The 20797-nt window shown below is 63.6% G+C and overlaps 1 protein-coding gene across 1 annotated transcript in view; it reads left to right on the top strand.

The window, feature by feature from the left end:
* Window positions 1-673: 673 nt before the first annotated feature.
* Window positions 674-20797, top strand: part of CEP170B (centrosomal protein 170B) — a 31686-nt gene continuing 11562 nt past the window's right edge. Inside the window, 11 exon segments of the mRNA XM_033191080.1 lie at window positions 674-913; window positions 3803-3934; window positions 11474-11563; window positions 13415-13507; window positions 13761-13839; window positions 14318-14376; window positions 16116-16254; window positions 18713-18817; window positions 19020-19493; window positions 19816-20421; window positions 20424-20533. Coding sequence (XP_033046971.1) covers window positions 3830-3934; window positions 11474-11563; window positions 13415-13507; window positions 13761-13839; window positions 14318-14376; window positions 16116-16254; window positions 18713-18817; window positions 19020-19493; window positions 19816-20421; window positions 20424-20533 — 1860 coding nt within the window. The 5' untranslated portion in view covers window positions 674-913; window positions 3803-3829.

The following is a 20797-nucleotide window of genomic DNA, read 5'->3' as shown; positions in this document are numbered from 1 at the left end:
CCGGAGTTCCCAGCCCCAGCCCCACCCCTCGGTCAGGCCCACTGTGGGCGTCCAGGTAAGACGGCGTTGATGTCCACCACCCTCGCCCCTAGCTCAGCCCAGAGCGCCCGGGGTCGGAGGTGGAGCTGTCGGACACACGCCCAGTCTGGCCCAGGCTCGAGGGAAAATCCGGGTGCGGCCTCTGGGACTCACCCTGACTCCTTCACCGTCCGCTCCTCTTTTGGGCTACCGGGGCCAAAGGTTGGGGACTCGGGGCGCGGCTGGAGCCTACACCTCCCGGAGCGTAGTTAAGTGTTAACCCGCTGGCCCTGGGCCAGGGCGCACGGGCTGCTGTGGGCACCCGATTCCGCCAGTGGAGCTGGGGCCTGACCTGGAGGCGAAGCGGGGGGCGGGGCCGAGACGGGAAGGAATGGGGTCTGCGCCGGGTGCGAGATGAGCCGGGGAGGCCAGCGGGGCCTGGGCGGTGGGGGAAGGTGGGCCTGGGGCAGGGGCGGGGTGGGGGCCCGCCGAGCCTCTGCGGACCGGACCACGCGCCGGGCAGCCGGGACGCGCTCACCTGGCGACCGCGGACCCGCCCTAACCTGGTTTCAGGCGGGGCGGGGCGCGGCGCGGCGCGGCGGGGGCGGGGCGGGCGGGGGCGTGCCCGGGGCGGGGCGTTCCGGGGGCGGGGCTGGGCCTCCCGCAGACGTCAGGGACCCGCGCGCGAGGCCGCTGGCGGCCGCTCTGCCGTGGGCTCGGCCAGGGCTGCCGCGAGCGTGCGGGCCTCGCCGGGCATGTCCTAGGCGGCGGCCCCGCCCAGCGCTCGGCCGGGCGGGCCGGGACCGAGCCGGGCCGAGCCGGGGACCGAGCCGGGGACCGAGCTGGGGACTAAGCCGGGGACTAAGGCGAGCCGGAGACCGAGCCCGAACCGCAGGTAGGACGCGCCGGCCCAGCGCTGGCCGCGGCCCGGGCCTCCCATCACCCGCACCTGCACGCCAGTGGGGCCTCACGGGGCGCGGGATCCCGGCCGAGGCCGGACAAAGGCGCGGGGGTGGGGGCCGCCCGGCGCACCTGGTCACCGGCTCCCCGCCGCCGCGGAGGCGGCCCTGGTCTGCGCCAGGCCGGGAGGAGCCGCCCCACGCGCGTCTACGCGACCCGGCCGGGTACGTGTCTACGCGGCCTGCGGAGGAGCCGGCAAGCCTGGGCGCCCGGGTCCCCGCCCCGGCACCGGCTCGGCCATGGCCGCCCCCGGAGAGCGCTGATTCAGAAGGCGCGGCTCCCTCCCCCGCCGGGCCCGGCCGCCTCCCTCCTGGCCTGGTCTCTCCTCCCGCGGTCCCTCCCTCCGTCTTCCTCCTCCTCCCCTCTCTCCTCATTTCCCTTCGCCGCCGTCTCCCCGCTGTCCCTGCCTCTCCCGGCCTGTGCGCTCCTTCCACCGCTGGACTGCCCCGCCCGGCTCGCTGCCCTTCCCTGCCCCTGGGCCCAGCCGCCTTTCCCCGCCTCACCTCTGACTGTGGCCCTTCTGGCCGGGGCGGCTGAGGGGGCAAGTTTGGGGCGTTTATTATTCTTCCTCCTAGCAACGATGGCCAGCCCAGCCCCGAGGCAGCCAAAGGCCGTTTTGGAGCGTTGCGGGCTCCCAGGCCTTTTCAGGGTGGGCGGCCGGGGCAGTGGGTGGCCTGGCTCTGTTACAGAGGCACCACCAGGCTCTGGGGCTCGGCTTCACTTTGCCTTAAACAGGGACTGTGGACTCCTCAGGGCGGGCCGCGGCAGGTGATGTGATGGCAGAGCGTGAGGCCTAGGAGGGCTGGCTGGGGACCGGAGGTGCAGTGGTGGGGTGGTCCCTGCCGAATAGAGCACCCTGTGGTCCCCCAGCAGCCCTGGGGAGGGTGGGGCTGTACAGGCCTCCTGGGGGCTTCGCTGTCTGGGGCTGCAGGGGCATGGAAGTCCCACCCCCTTGGCCTCCAGTGCCTGCCTGTCTGGCCCGAGCCTGGGTGCCTGGCTTAGGAAGGGCAGGGCCCCCAGGGTGAGAGGGTCCTGGCTGCCGGGAGCTGCCTTCTCCTGGTGAGGATTTTTCTACATCTTCCCACCTCCCTGCCCAAGGTGAGGGTTTCCTATGGGGCACGTGGTCACTTGGACATTCACACTAGCTGGAGCCGGGTGTCGGTGTTCCCTGCTGCTCACTGAAGGGACCTGAGATCTGTGAAGAGCCTCAAAGCTGAAGACCTTGGGTGTGGGCACTGAGCAAAGTAGGGACAGGGAGCCACTCACTCCTCTGCGTGGCACCCTCACGTGGTGTGGCCCTGCCCTCAGGACGCACTCAGCCCGGCAGCCTCTGCTTCTCCTCTGCTCCACTGGGCCCCAGCTGCTGTCATCCCTGTCCTGGGTTATTGTCCTCACTTCTTGACTGGCCTCCTGAGTCAGAGTCCCGTGCCCACTCAGGAGCTCTGGGGCGGGCCTCACAGGTGTGTGACCTGGAGACCCACACTTGGCATCTTGCTCAGCTCTCCTTCTCAGGTTTTGAACAAGGGCACCACCTTTTCTTTTTGTGCTGGACCCTGCAGTGATGGAGTCAGTGCTGGGCTCTTTAGGGACTTCATCCGCTTGCAGGACTAGCCACAGGACTCCCAGGGGCGTGTGAGGCCCTCCATCCCTCTGCCCTGTCCCTCTGCCCTGGTGGCACTGGCTGTCCCTCTACCTGGAATGCAGTCCCGTAAGTGTTCATGCACTTACTTCCACCCCTGTCCTGCGGAGCCCCAGAGGCTGCCTCCTAGTGAGGCCCCCTCTGTGCCCTGCCTTTGTGTTCCCTGTATCCCTCTTTGCACCTTCTCGTAAGCCATTTCTGTCCTTTGTGCCTTCCCCCTGCTGAAGGGAGCCCCAGGATTCTGAGACTCTGGGTCTTGGTCACAGCTGGCTCACCCCAGGCCGCCTAGCCCATAGCAGCACTCAGGATGTGCTGGGCAGTGGGATGGAGTGTCCAGCCAATGTGTGCACGTTGGCTGGGTATAGGGCTGCCCAGGGTCATCAGTCCTGGCCATTCCTCAGGCTGTCCCCTGTTACCCACTAGGCTGCCATGGAGCTCCCTGCCTGCCTGCACCAGCCCCTGAGCACACCGGCCCCTCAGACCACCTCCTTTTTGTTGATGTCACTGGGACTATGGGCACCAAAGCCTCACTTCCCTCTTGGGCACGGAAGGGGCTGCTCGATGCTGTCCTTGCACCGTGGCCACCAAGGGACATTTGGCCTCCTCTCGGTGGTAGACATATTGATGACTCAGGGCCCGGTCTCCAGCTCTGTCCCTGCCGCCCCTCACCCCAGGCCCTGCTTGGGGCTCAGTCTCAGAACGTCCTGCTGAGGGGGTGGGTCCTCTGGTTCAGTGAGTGTCCTGGGCTGGGTCTGGTGTGTGGACCTGGCATCGTGGGGACCCTGGTGTCCATGCTGGGTCCTACCCACGAGCTGCTCCTGGTGGGTTACATGAATGTGGGGTCACTTACAGGCAGTGCCGCCCGTGTGCCCATGAACTTCAACCCCTGACACCTGGAAGATAGAAGAGATTAGGTGTGCTAGGGTCTGGAGGATAAGGGAGGACCAGGCAGCCTTTGCCGGGGATGGACGTGATGGGGAAGGCCGGTCAAGAGGGCAAAGGCCTGGCAGTGGGACTTGGGACCATACCCAGGAAGGTCGGGTGGCCTGGTGAGGCTGGAGTCCAGCTTCTCTGGAAGCTGCCAGCTTCCCTTAGAGGGACAGGATCTGGGCTGGGCCTTGGATGTGTCCAGGGGGCTAAGGCCCAGGCCAGGGAGCCCCACTCTAACAATCCCTTCTTCCCCAGGGCCAGACGGGCCCAGCCAGCACCAAGATGAGTGCCACGTCCTGGTTCCTGGTGAGCAGCAGCGGCGCCCGCCACCGGCTCCCTCGCGAGCTCATCTTCGTGGGGCGTGAGGAGTGTGAGCTCATGCTACAGGTTCGCAGGGGGCGCTTGGGGCCAGGAGGGTAGGGGGTGGGCAGTCCAGTCCCTCTGGGGGCCAGGAAGGTGCCCACCCCGCTTGCTGCAGACCACCCTGGCGAGGAGGCCGCCATGCAGCCCAGGCCTGGCCTCTTAACTTGGGTCCCGGATGCACCAAGGGCTCTGGGGCTCCCGTGGGCGCGTGCAGGGGTATGTGTGTGCTCACAGGCTCGGGTCCCTGCCCCGTACGTATCCCTGTCTCTGGCAGGAGGGGGCTTAGGCTTTTGTCAGCTTCTTTTGTCAACAATTTTGTTGGGGTCCCTGGAAGCGTGAGTTGGTGTCCTTGTGCAGAGAGGGATCTGAGGCCTGGCTTTGGAACGTCCTGAAAAGCCGGTCCTGGAAAGCCGGTCTGTCCATACTCTTGTTGTCTGGGGACCCCGCCTACACTGTGAGCGTTGCCTGAGCGGGGGTCCCAACATCTTGGTCCCAGCTGCACCCTGGTGAAGGCTCATGCCTTTTGGTGGTCCCCAGGCACGAGGGAGCTCTTCTCAGGGCGTGAGAGCCTGCCGAGCACCAGCACTGACTATCAGAAGTTTCTCTGACCCTGGTTTGAGGTCTGAGTTTGGCTTCATGGGGCTTACGATCTGGCTGTTTGAGAACAAAGAGTAGGGGTGGTGAGCTAACCCATAGGCCCATCCTGGCCTGATATCCTTCCTCTGTGAACGAGTTGGGCTCCCTACTCCTGGCTCACCCCCCAGCGTGGCACGTGGGCCCCTGAGCCGGGTGGATGGCACTGTCCAGTCTAGCCGAGGGGCCTGCAGGTGCAGGGAGCTGCCCTGCCCACTCGGACATTGCCTCCTGGATGCAACATGCTGCTGCCGCACATGCCCGGGCTGTGCCCGGCTCTGATGAGGTGGGCAGGCCTCAGGCTGTGGTGAGGGGTCCTGGCCATGTGCACATTCGCTGGGGCAGACAAACACTGTCCCAAGGCAGTCCCACCCGGTACTGCTCCATGTGTCCTGCTGTGGTGGGAATGTTTGTGTCCCCTGCAGTTCAGAGGTTGAAGCTTCATTTCCAGCGTGGTAGCTTCCAGAGATGGGGCCTTGGGGAGGTGTCCAGGGCGTGAGGCTTTGCCCTTGGGAATGGGATCAGGGACCTTAAAAAGAGGCCGGAGGAAGCTGGCTCACCCCTTCTGCTCAGTGAGGATGCAGCATTCAAGATACCATCCTTGAAGCAGAGACAGGGCCCTCTCCAGACACCAAATCGGCTGGCACCTAGATCTCGGGCTTCCAGCCTCCAGAACTGTGAGCAATACATTTCTGTCATTTCCATATTTTTCAGGAATTTTGTTACAGCAGCTGGAATGGACTAAATCCAGACATCCCAGCTTCTCCCCAGGCATCCTCTGATCCTCTTGAATCTGGACCCAGCAGGTCTCTCACCTTGTAGTTGGTTTTTCCAACTCTAAGTTCTTTATTTTTTTTTTTTTTTTTTTTTTTTTGAGGCGGAGTCTCGCTCTGTCGCCCGACTGGAGTGCAGTGGCCGGATCTCAGCTCACTGCAAGCTCCGCCTCCCGGGTTTACGCCATTCTCCTGCCTCAGCCTCCCGAGTAGCTGGGACTACAGGCGCCCGCCGCCTCGCCCGGCTAGTTTTAAAGTTCTTTAATCTGGAACATTCTCTCCCCTTTTTTCTTTTCTCCATGCCTCTGATAGCTGGAGAGAGTCAGTGGCTGGGGGCAGGAGTCGGCAAATGTTTTCTACAAAGGGCCTGGTAAAGATTCTAGGTTTTGCAGGCCATGAAGTATCCACTGCTGCCCAGCCCTGTGGCCGTGGCGAGGGGCAGCCAGGGAGCGAGCGTGGGTGGCCAAGGTGGGTGTGGCAGCACCTACACTTCATTTACGGATGTTGAAGTATCAATTTCCCATAATTTTCATGTGTCATGAAATAGCCTTTTGATGATTTTCTTTTTTTTTTTTTTTTTTGAGACGGAGTCTCGCTCTGTCGCCCAGGTTGGAGTGGCCCGATCTCAGCTCACTGCAAGCTCCGCCTCCCAGGTTCACGCCATTCTCCTGCCTCAGCTCCCGAGTAGCTGGGACTACAGGCGCCCGCCACCTCGCCTGGCTAGTTTTTTGTATTTTTTAGGAGAGACGGGGTTTCACCGGGTTAGCCAGGATGGTCTTGATCTCCTGACCTTGTGATCCGCCCATCTTGGCCTCCCAAAGTGCTGGGATTACAGGCGAGAGCCACAGCGCCCAGCCGATTTTCAATCATTTAAAAGTGTAAAGGTAATTCTTAGTTCTCAGGCCATCCAAAGACAGGCGGCAGGCTGTAGGCCACGCCCCACATACCCCACTGCCTCATAGGTGCCACTGCTGTATTTGGCGGGTTGCTCCCATGGTCCACCTGCAGGGGTGGCATCAGTGATAGCTGCGCTGCTTTACCTAGGGTGGCCAGGAGGGCTTCTCAGAGGCGGCGGCACTTTGGAGCCTCTGGAAGAAGCCAGAGCCAGCCTGCAGGCAGGGGACTGGTGTGGGTGCTCTTCCTGCCCAACCCCTGCACCACGCCTGCTCTGCCTGCTTCTCCCTGGGGTGGAGAAAGGGTGTTGGGGGCAGGGTGCTCAGGGTGAGTTTGGGGTCCGATTCCAAGTTTCTGCACCTCTCAGTGGAGCCCTGAGCAGGTCGGGAGCGTTGGGGGCTTCCCAGCTCTCCTCCGTGGCCGCCCCTGGCCTGGGTGGGGCATGAGGTGGGTGGCCCTTGCTGTTGTGGGTGGTGTGGCCATTGTAAGATATCTCCATGGGGAAACTGAGGCTTAGGGAGGCCTTGCAGGTGTGGCGAGTGTGGGAAGGCTGTCTGCCTCCCGGTGTCCCTGCAGCGGCCTCCAACCTGCCCAGCCCTGCCCCCTGCTGGCCTCTGCTACCCCTCACTCCCTGTGCAGCTGCGCTAGAGGCTTCTCACCCCCACCCTATAGCCCCATGTCCGGCCCCTTGGCCCCTCTGTTGCCCCCCACCTCAGGATGTTTGCACCTGCCGCCCCTCCCTGCAGCAACTTCCTTGGCACCTGCATCAGGACCCCCGCCCTCTCAGCTCATGCTCAGGGGCCTCAGGGGCCCTTTCTGAATGCTGCTGCTTCCGCGAGGCCCTGTCCACTTCTGCTCAGACGATCCACCCGCTGCCTGGAGCCTGCCCTGTCCTCAGCTTCCAGCCTCCTACTAGATATGGCTCCTGCTGCACTGGGGCCTCTCAGAGGCATCCCAAGCTCGGTGGCTGAACCAAACCTGTCACCCTCCGTCCCTTCCACCTGGGTCTCTGCCAGGGTCCCCTTCCCTCCATCCAGTGCCACCGCCACCCCACGCACAGACAGGAATGCAGGCCTCCACCAGACCCAGCCTCTCCCCACACCTGCCCTGGCTCTCCGGACCTGGCTCACACCCACCTTCCTGCCCTGGAACCTCCACACCCTGTCCCAGCTCCCCCTCTGCAGTCCTTGCTTTCAGCACCACATCTTTCCACTGGGCAGGGTGCCAAGCAGAGACCCTGCCCTCCCTTGGTGTCCACTGCAGGGGGGCCAGCAAGGTGTCCAGGGTCCAGTCCTGTGTAAAGAAGGTGGTGCTGGGAACTGAGTGGTCAGCAGACACCTGCCTACGTTGTGCTGGGGCTAGGGGGATGGGACGTGGAGGGGAGACAAACAGAGTGGTGGCCCCAAGGCCTGGGCTTTCACTAGGCAAGAGGGACGGTAGCTTGAACCACAGCGGGCAGACTGGTGGGGGAGTCATGTTCCGGGCAGCGCCGCCACCCACGTGCTGTCCCATGGACTACGCTTTCCAGGGCCCTGCCTTTGCTGCTCACAGCATCCTTGTGCCCAGTGCAAGCCTGGCACAGAGCTGGTTCCCAGCGAACAGGCGTTAAATGATGCAGGAACGTGGACCCAGGCAGGACTTCCTGCTGTGGCTATCGCTCCTGTGGTGGCCAAGGCTGTGGTACAGGATGTGCAGTGTGTGTGTGCCTGTGTAAGTGTACATGTGCGTGTCTGTAGGTGCACACGTCTGTGTGTGTGTTCTGTGCGTGTGTGTGCTGCATGTCTGTGGGGAGGTGTCCTCTGTGAGAGTGTGTGACAGCCAGGATTTGCACTCTTGCCTGCTGACCCAGAGACCACAGCCTAAGCAGGCCCTGGCCCTCTGAGCCCAGCACTTCGAGCCAGTTTGCTGTGGGTGCCTGTGGCTGCCAATGGGAAACTTGGGTGAGCTGGCAAGAGGGTGTGCCCAGAGCCCTGGCTGCTGCCACTGCCACTCAGCACAGCTTGGCCAGGCTGTTGCCACAGAGGGCGTCAGACGTGAGCTTTGGAAACATCTTTATTTTAAAGTGAGTACACATTATTAGACACTTTCCCCAAAATCCATATGTTTGGGGCGTCTTCCGGCCATGTCACACATCTGTGTTTGCCTGGCTGTTTCTGCACTGAGTTCCTTCCACAGGCCTCGGTTTCTGTTGTTTTAAGTCTTGAGCCCTGGGCCGGGGGTCACTTCTCATGGGTGGCCGCAGGCTTGGCCAAGTGAGGGGCTGCTTCTGGCTGAAGAGGGGAGTTTCTGGAAGGGGGTTCCCCATGTGTCTCCAGCGCTTCCTGCAGTCTGGGGAGGGGCTTGGCAGGAGCGGGTCTGGTGAGAAAGCCCTGGCCGGGGTGGAGGCTCAGCCCTGGGAGTGGGCGGAGCAGCTGGGCTGTGGGTGTTAATAGGACCCTGTGCTGAGTCAAAGGAGCCAGAAGCTGTCTCGAGGCTGGGTGGGGTGGGGAAGGTAGGTGCAGGGAGGGGAGGGGACCTGGACTGAAGGTGAGACCCAGGCCCGGGCAAGGATGTGATATGCCCACAGCTGGCAGAGTCATCTGCCTGAAGCCTGACTGTGGCCTGGGTGGGGTAAGGAAGGTTTGGAGAGGCCTTGGGGCCTGCAGGAAAAGGGGACTGTGGAGAAGGAGGCTGACTGAGGGCTGCCAAGAGGAAGACCTGCATTGCTGGAGCCTGTGGTGGAGAGGGGCTTAGTGGTGAGCCCTCCAGGGAAGGCCTGGGGCACGTGGGGCTCAGAGGGCCTGGAAGGTGTCCAGCAGGAGGCCTCGAGGCCCAGGGGGTCTGAGGCTAGGGGGGCAGCGGGGAGGTGTCCAGGCTGGAAACCCCTCCAGGGGGTCACTCCTCAGCAGAGATGACATCCAAGTCACCCGCCCCCAGCCACCTCAGCCCCTTCCAGAGGGGACAGGGGTGGTAGCTCCCTCCTTTATGCCCCTTCTGGACCCCGTCCCTTCGGGAGGTCTCAAGCTGGCAGGGAGGGGCTGAGCCCGGCCCCAGGCCTCAGTGCTTCCTTTCTCCAAGACAGCAGCAGGTCCCTCTGCACCGTGGAGTCCATGTGTTGGGCGGGCTGAGGTGGGACTGCTGCCCTGTGCACAGGACAGGGTTCAGGAGGAGGTGAGCCCGAATCCCCTGAGGGAGATCCAGGCTTCTAGCTTCCAGGCTGCACTCTCAGGCAGGAATCCTGGGGCCTGGCCCTCAGGGCTGCCGACGGGGCAGTTAGTGGCCTGAGGTGTCTCCAGCAGCCATCCTAGAGTTGGGGAGGGGGTCTCAGGACGGGCTTCTTGGAGGAGGTGAGTGCTGGGGATCGTCTGTGTCTGGAGGCCTTCGGTGACAGGTGGGAAGTCCAATGGAGGAGGTGATGTCTGGCATCACCCACCCCGGCCAGGATCCTCCCCCAGCCCCTCTGGCAGAGACTGCTGCTGGGGTGGCCAGGAGCCATGCAGCTGTGGGTGCCACCTTTGGAGGAGGGATTTGAACAGGGTGGACCTGGAGGTGGGTGGTGGCTGTCAAGGTCAGACCCACTCTACCAGAGACCTGTGGCTTTGGCTGGCAGGTGAGCTGGCACCAGGAGCCCCACCAGGATCCGCCTTCCCAGGGAGGGCATGTGGGGCAGGTGGTGCTGCTCACCTGGTTCCTGGGAAAAGAAGGTGGTGTGTAAAGAAGTGTGTGTAAATGTCCTGGGCTATGTCCAGGCAGGCAGCTCAGGAATGGCTGCACCCAGGACCCTAGTCTCCCCTTTAAACCCCCCTGGCATCCCTGCCCACTTCCTGGGGGGACCCAGGGTCCTGACAGGAGGTGTGGGTCCTGTCTACCCCACTCGCCACCCTCTACTGCAGTCCTCCACTCAGTCCTCCTCCACTGCAGTATGTCCTCAGTCCTCCACTGCAGTCCTCCCCCTGGTCCTCCACTGCCATCCCCCCCAACCCCACCCCCGGTCCTCCACTGCAGTCACTGTCCCTGGTCATCCACTGCAGTCTTCCCCTGGTCTTCCACTGTAGTCCTCCCCCGGTCCTCTACTGCAGTCCTCTGCCAGTCCTCCACTGCACTCCCCCCCAACCCCTCTGCACTCGGTCCTCCACTGCAGTCCCCCCCAACCCCTCCGCACCTGGTCCTCCACTGCAGTCTCCCCCAACTCCTCTGCACCTGGTCCTCCACTGCAGCGCCACCACTGTGGCTTGAGCCAGGCACCCAGGGCTTCTGAGTGCCCACTCCTGGGTGGCAGCGGCACTAGCGTGAGGCTGGCTCTCAGGCCTACTGGCCACCACCAGCCCCACCCTGCTGCAGCTTCCCTGCCCTGGCGCCTCTGTGGAGGCCGCAGTCAAGCTGGGCCATCAGAGCCCGTGCCCCCAGCTAGCCCCTGCTGTGCGATCTCCTCTCTGAGTGAGGAAGGAGGCCCTGCTCTGAGGGCTTCTAGCCCTTGCTGGGGGAGGCCGCACACCAGTGTTTCAGGACAGTGCCCGGTGGTGGGGCAGTGATGGCCAGCTGCCAGGGTGGCCTGCACATGGCAGACTGAGAGTGACCAACCTGAGGGGTGGGAGCACCAAGAGTGTGGACACTGGCTGAGAGTTGTGTGTGTCCCTGTGGGGCTGGGCCAGGAGTGGGGGAGGGCTCCCTGAGACAACCCCCCTCACTGCCAGCCTGGCTGCTGCCACCTGACCTTGGGAGGGAACAGTGTGTGCCAGATGACCAGAGGGCTCCCACCACTCCCACGGCCCAACAGGGAGCAGCACTGGGGAGGGCGGTCATGGGGGGAGGCCTGGGGTGGCAGCAGAGGGTGGGGGACATGGCCCTGGCATCTTGGTGAATCATGCTGTGGAGACAGGGTGGGCACCTCTGTGGTTGGAGGCCTGGGGGCCACTGCTGGTGTTGTGCTGGGGGCAGGGGCTGGGGCAGGGGCTGGGGCAGGGGATGGGACAGGGGATGGGGCAGGGGCTGGGGCAGGGGATGGGGCAGGGGATGGGACAGGGGCTGGGGCAGGGGCTGGGGCAGGGGCTGGGGCAGGGGCTGAGACAGGGGCTGGGGCAGGGGCTGGGGCAGGGGATGGGGCAGGGGCTGGGGCAGGGGCTGAGGCAGGGGCTGGGGCAGGGGATGGGACAGGGGATGGGGCAGGGGCTGGGGCAGGGGCTGAGACAGGGGCTGGGGCAGGGGCTGGGGCAGGGGTGCCTCTGCCTCTTGGGTGTCACTTCCTTGCCTGGAGCACCTGAGGGCCGACTGTGTGTCTCCCCAGTCCCGCAGTGTGGACAAGCAGCATGCCGTCATCAACTACGACCAGGACAGGGACGAGCACTGGGTGAAGGACCTGGGAAGCCTCAATGGGGTAAGTGAAAGGCCCTGACCTGGCCTTTTTTTTTTTTTGAGACGGAGTCTCGCTCTGTGGCCCAGGCTGGAGTGCAGTGGCCGGATCTCAGCTCACTGCAAGCTCCGCCTCCCGGGTTTACGCCATTCTCCTGCCTCAACCTCCCGAGTAGCTGGGACTACAGGCGCCCGCCACCTCGCCTGGCTAGTTTTTTTTTGTATTTTTTAGTAGAGACGGGGTTTCACTGTGTTAGCCAGGATGGTCTCGATCTCCTGACCTCGTAATCCGCCCGTCTCGGCCTCCCAAAGTGCTGGGATTACAGGCTTGAGCCACCGCGCCCGGCCAACCTGGCCTTTTAACAGCCCTACCCTTCAGCCCTGGCCCCTCCCTCTCAGCCCTGTCCCCTCTCTCCCTGCTCTGGCCCCTCCCCCAGCCCTGGCCCTTCTCCAAAATCTGGCCCCTCTCCCAGATCGGGCCCCACCCCCACCTGCAGAGGCCCCCAGGCCTCCCCAGAAGTTTCCCCTTAGCAGGGACTCAGGCCCCCCAAGGGTCAGGCTGCTCTCACAGGGAGAGTGGGCCCTGCAGATGGGGAGGGAAGCACTGGGCTGGGAAATGGGGCCCCTGAGATGGAAGGAGCTATGCTTGGGTACCCAGTCTGGGTATGGGTGGGGCCATGTGATCCTTTCTTCTGTAAGTTGGGGGTGGCAGGGGCAGGAAGGTAACCAGGAAGGAACCCCTGGCTGCAAGAGCAGGGTGGGGGTCAGGTGAAAGGAATGGGGTATGGGGTAGAAGTAGGCAGGAAGGATGGAGGCCCCTCTCTGTGGGGCGTGTGTCTGTCCCCAAAGTCCCTGTCTGGATGTCTCTGTCTGTTGCTGAGCTTGGCAGACTCCAACTTGTCCTGGGAGGTTTTTTTTAACTGCACTCTGCAGTCCTGAGCTGGGGGGCCCTAGCAGCCCCTCAGCAGCCCCTCAAGGAGCTCCGGCCAGGGGGTCTCAGGCTGCTGGGGTCTGTCCTGAGCTCCCTCCTCCCGCAGCATGCCTGTCTGATGAAGTGGCTGTCCCTGAATGGCTGCGCAGCAGTGGCCGCTCCTCTGCCTGTGTGGGCTGCGTCACCCACATGGGCTTTGAGAGGGTCCCTGGGGCTGTTGGCCCCGGTTGCATGGCACTGGCCCGGTCCGTGCTCCTGGGCCCTGCATGGCTGGCTACCTCTGAGGCCTGTGATGCCCACAGACCTGCCTCCCACCTGCCTGTGGGACTGGCGCATCAACACCCCTGCCGGCAGGCAGCCTGGGGGGGTGTCAGACCCTTGGCCAAGGGCCACCACAGGGCAGGCCTGCCTCTTCTGTTCCCAAGGGCATTATGGGGCCAAGGTGGGAGCTGGGGCCAGGCGAGGCTGTGTGGGAGGAAGCATCTCTTGGAGTCCACTTCACAAGACGCTCAAAGACTTCTGTTCTGGAGGGTTCCATCATGCTCTCTGCAGTGGTGGGTGGGCCCCAGTGCCTGGGTGCCCCGGCTGGTGGCTGTGGGATTTATGGTGGAGAAGGGGTTAGTGGTGAGCCCTCCAGGGAAGGCCTGGGGCACGTGGGGCTCAGAGGGCCTGGAAGGTGTCCAGCAGGAGGCCTCGAGGCCCAGGGGGTCTGAGGCTAGGGGAGCAGCGGGGAGGTGTCCAGGCTGGAAACCCCTCCAGGGAGTCACTCCTCAGCAGAGATGACATCCAAGTCACCGCCCCCAGCCACCTCAGCCCCTTCCAGAGGGGACAGGGGTGGTAGCTCCCTCCTTTATGCCCCTTCTGGACCCCGTCCCTTCGGGAGGTCTCAAGCTGGCAGGGAGGGGCTGAGCCCGGCCCCAGGCCTCAGTGCTTCCTTTCTCCAAGACAGCAGCAGGTCCCTCTGCACCGTGGAGTCCATGTGTTGGGCGGGCTGAGGTGGGACTGCTGCCCTGTGCACAGGACAGGGTTCAGGAGGAGGTGAGCCTGAACCCCCTGAGGGAGATCCAGGCTTCTAGCTTCCAGGCTGCACTCTCAGGCAGGAATCCTGGGGCCTGGCCCTCAGGGCTGCCGACGGGGCAGTTAGTGGCCTGAGGTGTCTGCAGCAGCCATCCTAGAGTTGGGGAGGGGGTCTCAGGACGGGCTTCTGCACAGGCCATCGCGTGCCCCTGCGGCCCTGCCCACAGCCACCCACCCACTCAGCCCCAGCACCCTGCCACCTGTTTTCCTGCAGACATTTGTGAATGACATGCGCATCCCGGACCAGAAGTACGTCACGCTGAAGCTCAATGACGTTATCCGCTTCGGCTACGATATCCTGCCCCCGAGTGCCCTCCTCCTGGGCTTCTGCTCAGTCCCCAGGGCCACGGTCGCTCTGTTACTCCAGAAGCAGGGCTGTCACCGCTCGGGCCACTGGGTTACAGAGCATGGAGGATGACCCTAGGGCTGGGCTCCCCCTGCTGACGGGGCACCCCAGGGAATACTAGTCCCTGCAGCCCGGCCCCCCGTGGACACCCTGGCCACGGGCACCTGCTGCTTGCTCACCCACCCAGCCTGAGGTCATGTGGGGCCTGGGGAACTGGTGACCACTCCCTGGGGCCCCGAATCCTGGCCCGACCTTGGGATTGTCTGAGCAAATGGGTGGGCATGGCTGTGCCTCCCCGGGAAGAAAGAGGCCCCTCCTCTGCCTGCCTCGATGGGCCCTTGAGCTGGCACACCTGTTGCTGGGCATGGACTTCAGCGCTGGGCTCCTGGCTCTTCTGCTGCGTGTTCGCCTTAACACGTGTCCACATTCCAACATGTATGTGCTGGAGCGTGTGCAGCACCGAGTCCCGGAGGAGGCGCTCAAGGTTAGTGCTGGCCAAGCCTGGGGGACTCAGCCACGAGGGCTCAGCCCCCCATCCTCCCTACCATGCTGCCACTGCCATCTCCCCAGCAAACACTCCCCAGGCCTTTGGGGCGCCCTGTTCAGGCTGTGGGTGCCATGAGTCAGGCCAGCCTGTCCTGCCCTGCCAGATGGCCCAGTCTGGCAGGTGGGAAGGTAGTCATTACCCCCAGCCTGCTGCAGTGACAGATGGCGGGGGGCACCAGGACGCAGGCGCCACTGTTGTGGACGCAGCAGGATCAGGGCTCTGGGAGGGGCCTGGGAGGATACGGGCTGCATGGTCAGCCTGCTGGAGCTGCTGGGCTTTGTGAGCTGCAGCGTTGGGTGCCGGCGGGTTTAGCTCTGGCTCACAGAACAAACGGCTCATCGGGTGAGCTGGGTGGCCAGAGCCCAGGAAGCTGCTGGGGTCACCCTGCAGGAGAGTACAGGGGGGCTGAGGCGAGGGCCAGGAGGGTATAGAGCCCCTGAGCCCCCCAGCATCTTTTTGGGAGTGTCTCTCAGGTTAAGGAGCTTTGGGGTCTCATAAGGGGCTTTGGATTCTCTGACGTTACAGTTATTTGGAGTCTTTGAAGCTGAAGGGATTAAGAGTCTCTATACAGTGTTTAGGGTCTGAGGCTGGGGAAATTTGGTCTGTCTGTGAGTGAGATATTTAGGGCTCCTTAGGCTCGGGAGATTTGAGGATCTACGTGTTAGAGGATTTGGCGTTCCTCTGGGTGAAGGGATTTGAGGTCTCTGAAGCTGAGGTGCTTTGGGGTCTTATGCCCAGGGGATTAAGTGCCCTCCAGGTTAGCGGATTTGAGTTCTTCAAGGTGGCAGGATTTGGGGTCACTTCAGGCTGAGAGGATTCATTGCTTCTCAGGGTGAGGGGATCTGAGGTCTCCCAGGCTGAAATCTGAAGGTCTTAGGCTGAGGGTTTGTAAGGGTTTTACGCTGCATGACCACGGCCCCCCAGTTCCTGTCAGTCTCTCCGATCTCCTCCCGCGCAGCCCATGCTGGCCGGGCGCCCTGTCGGAGCCCCTTGGGAGGTAAAAGCTGCCCCCAAGATATTGAGGAGGCCGCCATCGGGGGGTGGCCAGAGGCAGGAAGGAAGGGTGCTGGAGGCTGATGGTGGCAGCCTTCAAGGGTGGGCATCCTTGAGTGCCCTTTCCCCCATGTGCTGGGGACACACACGGCCAGGGCCCCTGTGGGGGCACGAGGGTCCTAGGTGGGGGGGCGTCTCCTCACCCTCACTTGTTCATGTGGGAGTTGTGGAGTACAGATTCAGGGCTGGGCTCAGAGCTCCCCAGGAGCCCTGTGGGGCCAGGGTGCTTATTCCCCTCCTCAGATGATCTCTGAGCAGCATGGGGTCCCCCAGCCTGCAAGGGGCAGGGCCTAAGGGAGCCAGGTTCTGTCTGATGGCACAAGCGGCCCTGCTGCCCACCTGATGGCCCCCACTCTGATGATTGCCGCCTGCTCTGCCCTGCCCCACCCAAGCAAGCCCCTGCTTCCCCTGGAAGCTGCCCCTCCCCAGGCTTGAGCTGGACCCAAGCTGTGTGACCTGGGCAGGCTGAGGCTCTGTCTGCTCTTTTAGGGAGCGTTAGGGAGAGCTTGTGACATGCAAAGTCATAGCTGGGCCCTGTGGATGGAGAAGAGAGGCTGGGTCCACCCCAGTGGGGTCCTCCTGAGGCTGGGCCCAGTACCTCACCCTGCCTGGCCTGCCCACAGCATGAGAAGTACACCAGCCAGCTGCAGGTAAGCGTGAAGGGCTTGGCACCCAAGAGGAGCGAGGCACTGCCGGAACACACACCGTACTGCGAGGCCTCGAACCCCAGGCCGGAGAAGGGGGACCGGAGACCAGGAACAGGTAGGCACAGGCAGTGTGGAGCAATTTTACGCGCACACAGGGCTACTGCCAGGCCCTCTGCCCTGCACCTGCCTCCCTGCACCCCTCACCCCTGTGCATGCATATGCTGTGCACACCCATACCCTCATCCGTTGCACACACATACCCCTGTACACACCCCTCACCCATTGTGCACACCTACCCTTGCACACCCACATTCCTTACCCATTGCACACACCTACCTGTGCATGCCTGCACCCCTCACTCCTGTACACACCCACCCCTGCACACCCACACCCCTCACTCATGTACACACCCACCCCTGCACACCCACACCCCTCACTCCTGTACACACCCACCCCTGCACACCCACACCCCTCCTGTACACACCCATCCCTGCACACCCACACCCCTCACCCATTGCATACCTACCTGTGCATGCCTGCACTGCTCACTCCTGTACACACCTACCCATGCACGCCTGCACCCCTCTTTGTTATACACACCCTACTCATGCACACCCACACCACTCACCCCGTGTATACCTACCCATATATGCCCATACCCCTCACTGCTGTATACAGATCTATCCATGCACACCCATACTGCTCACCCCTGTGCACTCACACCCCCACCCCTGTATACACATCTACCCATGCACAACCACATCCCTCACCTCTCACCCCACACACACAGCTACCCATGCACACCCACACTGCTCACCCCTGTGCACCTACCTGTGCATGCCTGCACCCCTTGGGCCCACAGTTCTTGTGGGGTTGGTGGGCCACCAGCTGGGCACCCTGTGTCCATAGTGGTGACAGGCAGGGGATGGGGGGGTGCGGCTATGCTCCCTAATATCAGGCATTTGGACTCGATTCTGCAGACCGAGCCAGCAGGGTTCAGGGGTTGGTGGTTTTTGACGAGACCTGATATGTGCCTTCGGCAGTCGGTGCAGCGGGTGGGCAGAAGTCTGGGAGGAAGGCAGCTGCACGAGGGTCCGGGTCTGCATCGGTCCGGTGGGCGCAAGAGGAGGGGAAGGACCTGAGAGTGAGAAAGTGCCTGGTCCTGTGTGGAGGGGTCGGGGTGGGGAATCCAAGCCTGAGGCCCCAGTGTATGACTTGAGTTCTGGTTAGACAGAGGTGTATTCGGGCGCCCTTTCCCCCGCTCCCACCTTGGTCCAGGAAGGGTCACCCTGCCGCCCCCAGCTTTGGCCCCACGTCTGCCGTGTTCCGCCGTCAGCCCACACATCTGTGTTGTACAGCCGCAGCTGCCGGCGTCTGGTTGGGATGCAGGCCCGCCCAGAATGGAAGACCGCTGGGGACTGGGAAGCTTTCCAGAAAGCCATCTGAGCTCCCCGGGCACCTGGTGTCCAGGCTGTGAAACACACAGCTGGTGGTGGCCGGTGCAGAGCCCTCCCGGAGGTTATGACAGGTGCAGCCAGCTGGGCAGCCTGGCTCCTTGGCTCCGTTAGAGCGAGGGCAGCACATTTTGGGGACCAAGGAGGGGTTCAGGGCCGGCAGCAGAGGGGAGACTGCCTGGTAGCAGATGCCCCTGCCTCAGCAGCCCCTGGGTGTGACCCTGGGTCAAGAGTGAGTTCCCAGGGAGGGATAAGGCATGTGTGACACCTCTCAGGGCCCTGCATCCCCAGCGCAGTGTGCACGTGGTTCCTGACAGGTCACCGGCCTCTGACTCTCTGTCCACCCAGCAGTGTAAGCAGCTGATGGTCATGATGCAGAGGCCCCCTGGGCTCCAGCAAGTATGGAAAGAGCTTGAGTGGAGGGCCCAGGAAGGAGACTGTGGGCGTGAGGGCCAGCGCCCTGACCTGAGGGCACTGGACGCTGCTTCTGTTCACTGCTGCCATTGGGAAGGGCTGGGCTGCCAGCTTCTCAGAGGGAGTCAGAAGTCAGATTCCATCTGAAATATACAATTTCACTCTGGTCATTAAGGCAAACAAACTAAAACGCCACAGGGACCATGTAGACTGCAGTGGCCGCCCACTCCCAGGGCCACCCATTTGTGGCCTGAACTACTTACCAAGCCTTGGAGGTGGCTGGACCCGGTGTGGGCTCCCCCTGGCCTCCTGCCCTCTGTTCAGTGGGCTCTGGGGTCGAAGACGGGGGCATAGTTGCAGGATGGTGTTGGAGGGGGCGCCCACCATGCCCCAGGGGATGAGCCTTTGAGCACATGGAGGGGAGGAGGGAGGGGCCAGGCAGGGAGGAGGGGCCAGGCAGGCAGGGAGCCTTTAAGCACTTGTGGGGGAGGGTGGGGCCAGGCAGGGAGGGGCCGGGGAGCCACCTCGGAACTCTAGGTAGTCAACATTGCCCACGGAGGTAGGGCGCTGGGCTGCCACAAGGCCAAGCTGGGAGGCGATGCTGCGGCCTGCCCCAGACTCCAGCCTATCCTGGGGTGCCAGTTCTCTGCTTTTCACACTGGGGGCCCCAGCAACACAGGGTCTGAACTCTTGCTCCCTCCACAGAGGCAGCCTCTTACCGCACGCCCCTGTATGGGCAGCCCTCCTGGTGGGGTGAGGACGATGGTAGCACGCTGCCTGACGCCCAGCGCCAGGGAGAGCCCTACCCAGGTTGGTCCTGGGGCCAGGCTGGTGAGACCCTGAGGGCTCCCAGAGGGTGGTGTGGGAAGGGGATGGCCTGGGTTTGAGGAGCCCACTCCAGGGGACATGGGGCTTCTCTCCCCCTCTTGGGTGGAGCTGATGGTCCTGGCTGAGGAGGGTGGTAGCAGGTGGTTGCCCCGAGGCCGGGTCTGAAGACATCTTCCCACACCAGAGCGTCCTAAGGGGCCAGTGCAGCAGGACGGGGAGCTCCACAGCTTCCGCGCCCCTGCTGAGCCTCAGAGCTGCTCGTTCCGGCGGGAGCCCAGCTACTTCGAGATTCCCACGAAGGAGACCCCGCTGCCATCGCAGCCCCCCGAGGTGTCGGCACACGAGATGCCCACGAAGGACGCAGAGGCAGGCGGGGTCGGAGCGGCCCCTGTGGTGCAGAGCCACGCGTCCTTCACCATCGAGTTTGATGACTGTAGCCCCGGCAAGATGAAGATCAAGGACCATATCACCAAGTTCTCCCTGCGCCAGCGGCGGCCCCCGGGCAAGGAGGCCACACCTGGCGAGATGGTGTCCGCTGAGACCAAGGTGGCCGACTGGCTGGTGCAGAACGACCCGAGCCTGCTGCACCGGGTTGGCCCTGGGGATGACCGCCACAGCACCAAGAGCGACCTGCCTGTCCACACCCGCACCCTGAAGGGTGAGTGCCCAGCTGGCGGCCGTGCCAGTCCCGGGACAGGCAGGGGACCAGGCGGTGGCTGTGTCTGCACCGTTGCCATGCAGAGGGGCCCATTCAGCTGGGTTGACTTCCTGTTTTTCAATTAATTGCCCAAGAGCCACCTGCCTGATCAGGGGTCCGGGCCTGTGTCTTCCCGTTGCACTTCTCTGCCCTGTGTGGGGGCGCCCTGAGGGCTAGGGTGCTCTGTCAACTCAGCTCAGGCGTGGGGTGATGGGGCTGCCTGAGATCCACCGCTGTTTCCTTTCTCTTGGCCTGACAAGGTGGGGTCCCCTGTCCCCCCCAGGCCACAAGCACGAGGATGGCACGCAGAGTGACTCAGAGGACCCCCTGGCCAAGGCGGCCTCAGCCACCGGGGTGCCCTTGGAGGCCAGCGGGGAGCAGGTGCGGCTGCAGAGGCAGATCAAGCGGGACCCCCAGGAGCTACTACATAACCAGCAGGCCTTTGTCATCGAGTTCTTTGACGAGGACACGCCCCGGAAGAAGCGCTCCCAATCCTTCACGCACACCCCGTCTGGGGACCCCAAGGCCGACAAGCGCCGTGGCCCGACGCCGGCTGATAGGGACCGCCCCAGTATCCCAGCCCCAGTCCAGGCGGGGGGCCGCAGCTCGGGGCCACAGAGGGCCGGCTCGCTCAAGCGGGAGAAGACAGAGGAACGGCTGGGCAGCCCCTCGCCTGCCTCCCGAACCCCTGCCCGCCCCTTCGGAAGTGTGGGGCGCCGTTCCCGCCTGGCCCAGGACTTCATGGCCCAGTGTCTGCGGGAGAGCTCCCCGGCCGCCAGGCCCAGCCCCGAGAAGGTTCCTCCCGTGCTGCCCGCTCCCCTGACACCCCGTGGGACCAGCCCTGTGGGCCCCCCGACCCCACCGCCCGCCCCCACCGACCCCCAGCTGACCAGGCACGGAAACAGGAGGAGGACGACAGCCTCAGTGACGCAGGGACATACACCATCGAGACCGAAGCACAGGACACGGAGGTGGAGGAGGCCCGAAAGATGATTGACCAGGTGTGGCCCGGCGGCGAGTGAGAGCCCTCGTGGGGAATGGGGTGGAGGTGGGTGGACGTTGTCCTGCTCCGACCCAGCCCTGGCTCCTGCCTCTGGCCCAGCTGGGCAGGAGGGAGCCTGGGGTGCTGCCCACAGCCCTGCCCTCACCTTCCCAGGGCTGGGTCTATATCCCATCCGCATGTCCCGCTGACAGCCAGGCTGTGTGTCCTGGCCACCAGCCACTCTGGCCAACCAGGTCCCTGCTCTCCCCATGGCCTGGGGGTG

This window comes from Trachypithecus francoisi, unplaced genomic scaffold (genome assembly GCF_009764315.1).
Source record: "Trachypithecus francoisi isolate TF-2019V2 unplaced genomic scaffold, Tfra_2.0 Lachesis_group3, whole genome shotgun sequence".
Taxonomy (NCBI): domain Eukaryota; kingdom Metazoa; phylum Chordata; class Mammalia; order Primates; family Cercopithecidae; genus Trachypithecus; species Trachypithecus francoisi.
This window is presented reverse-complemented; position numbering and strand designations above follow the sequence as displayed.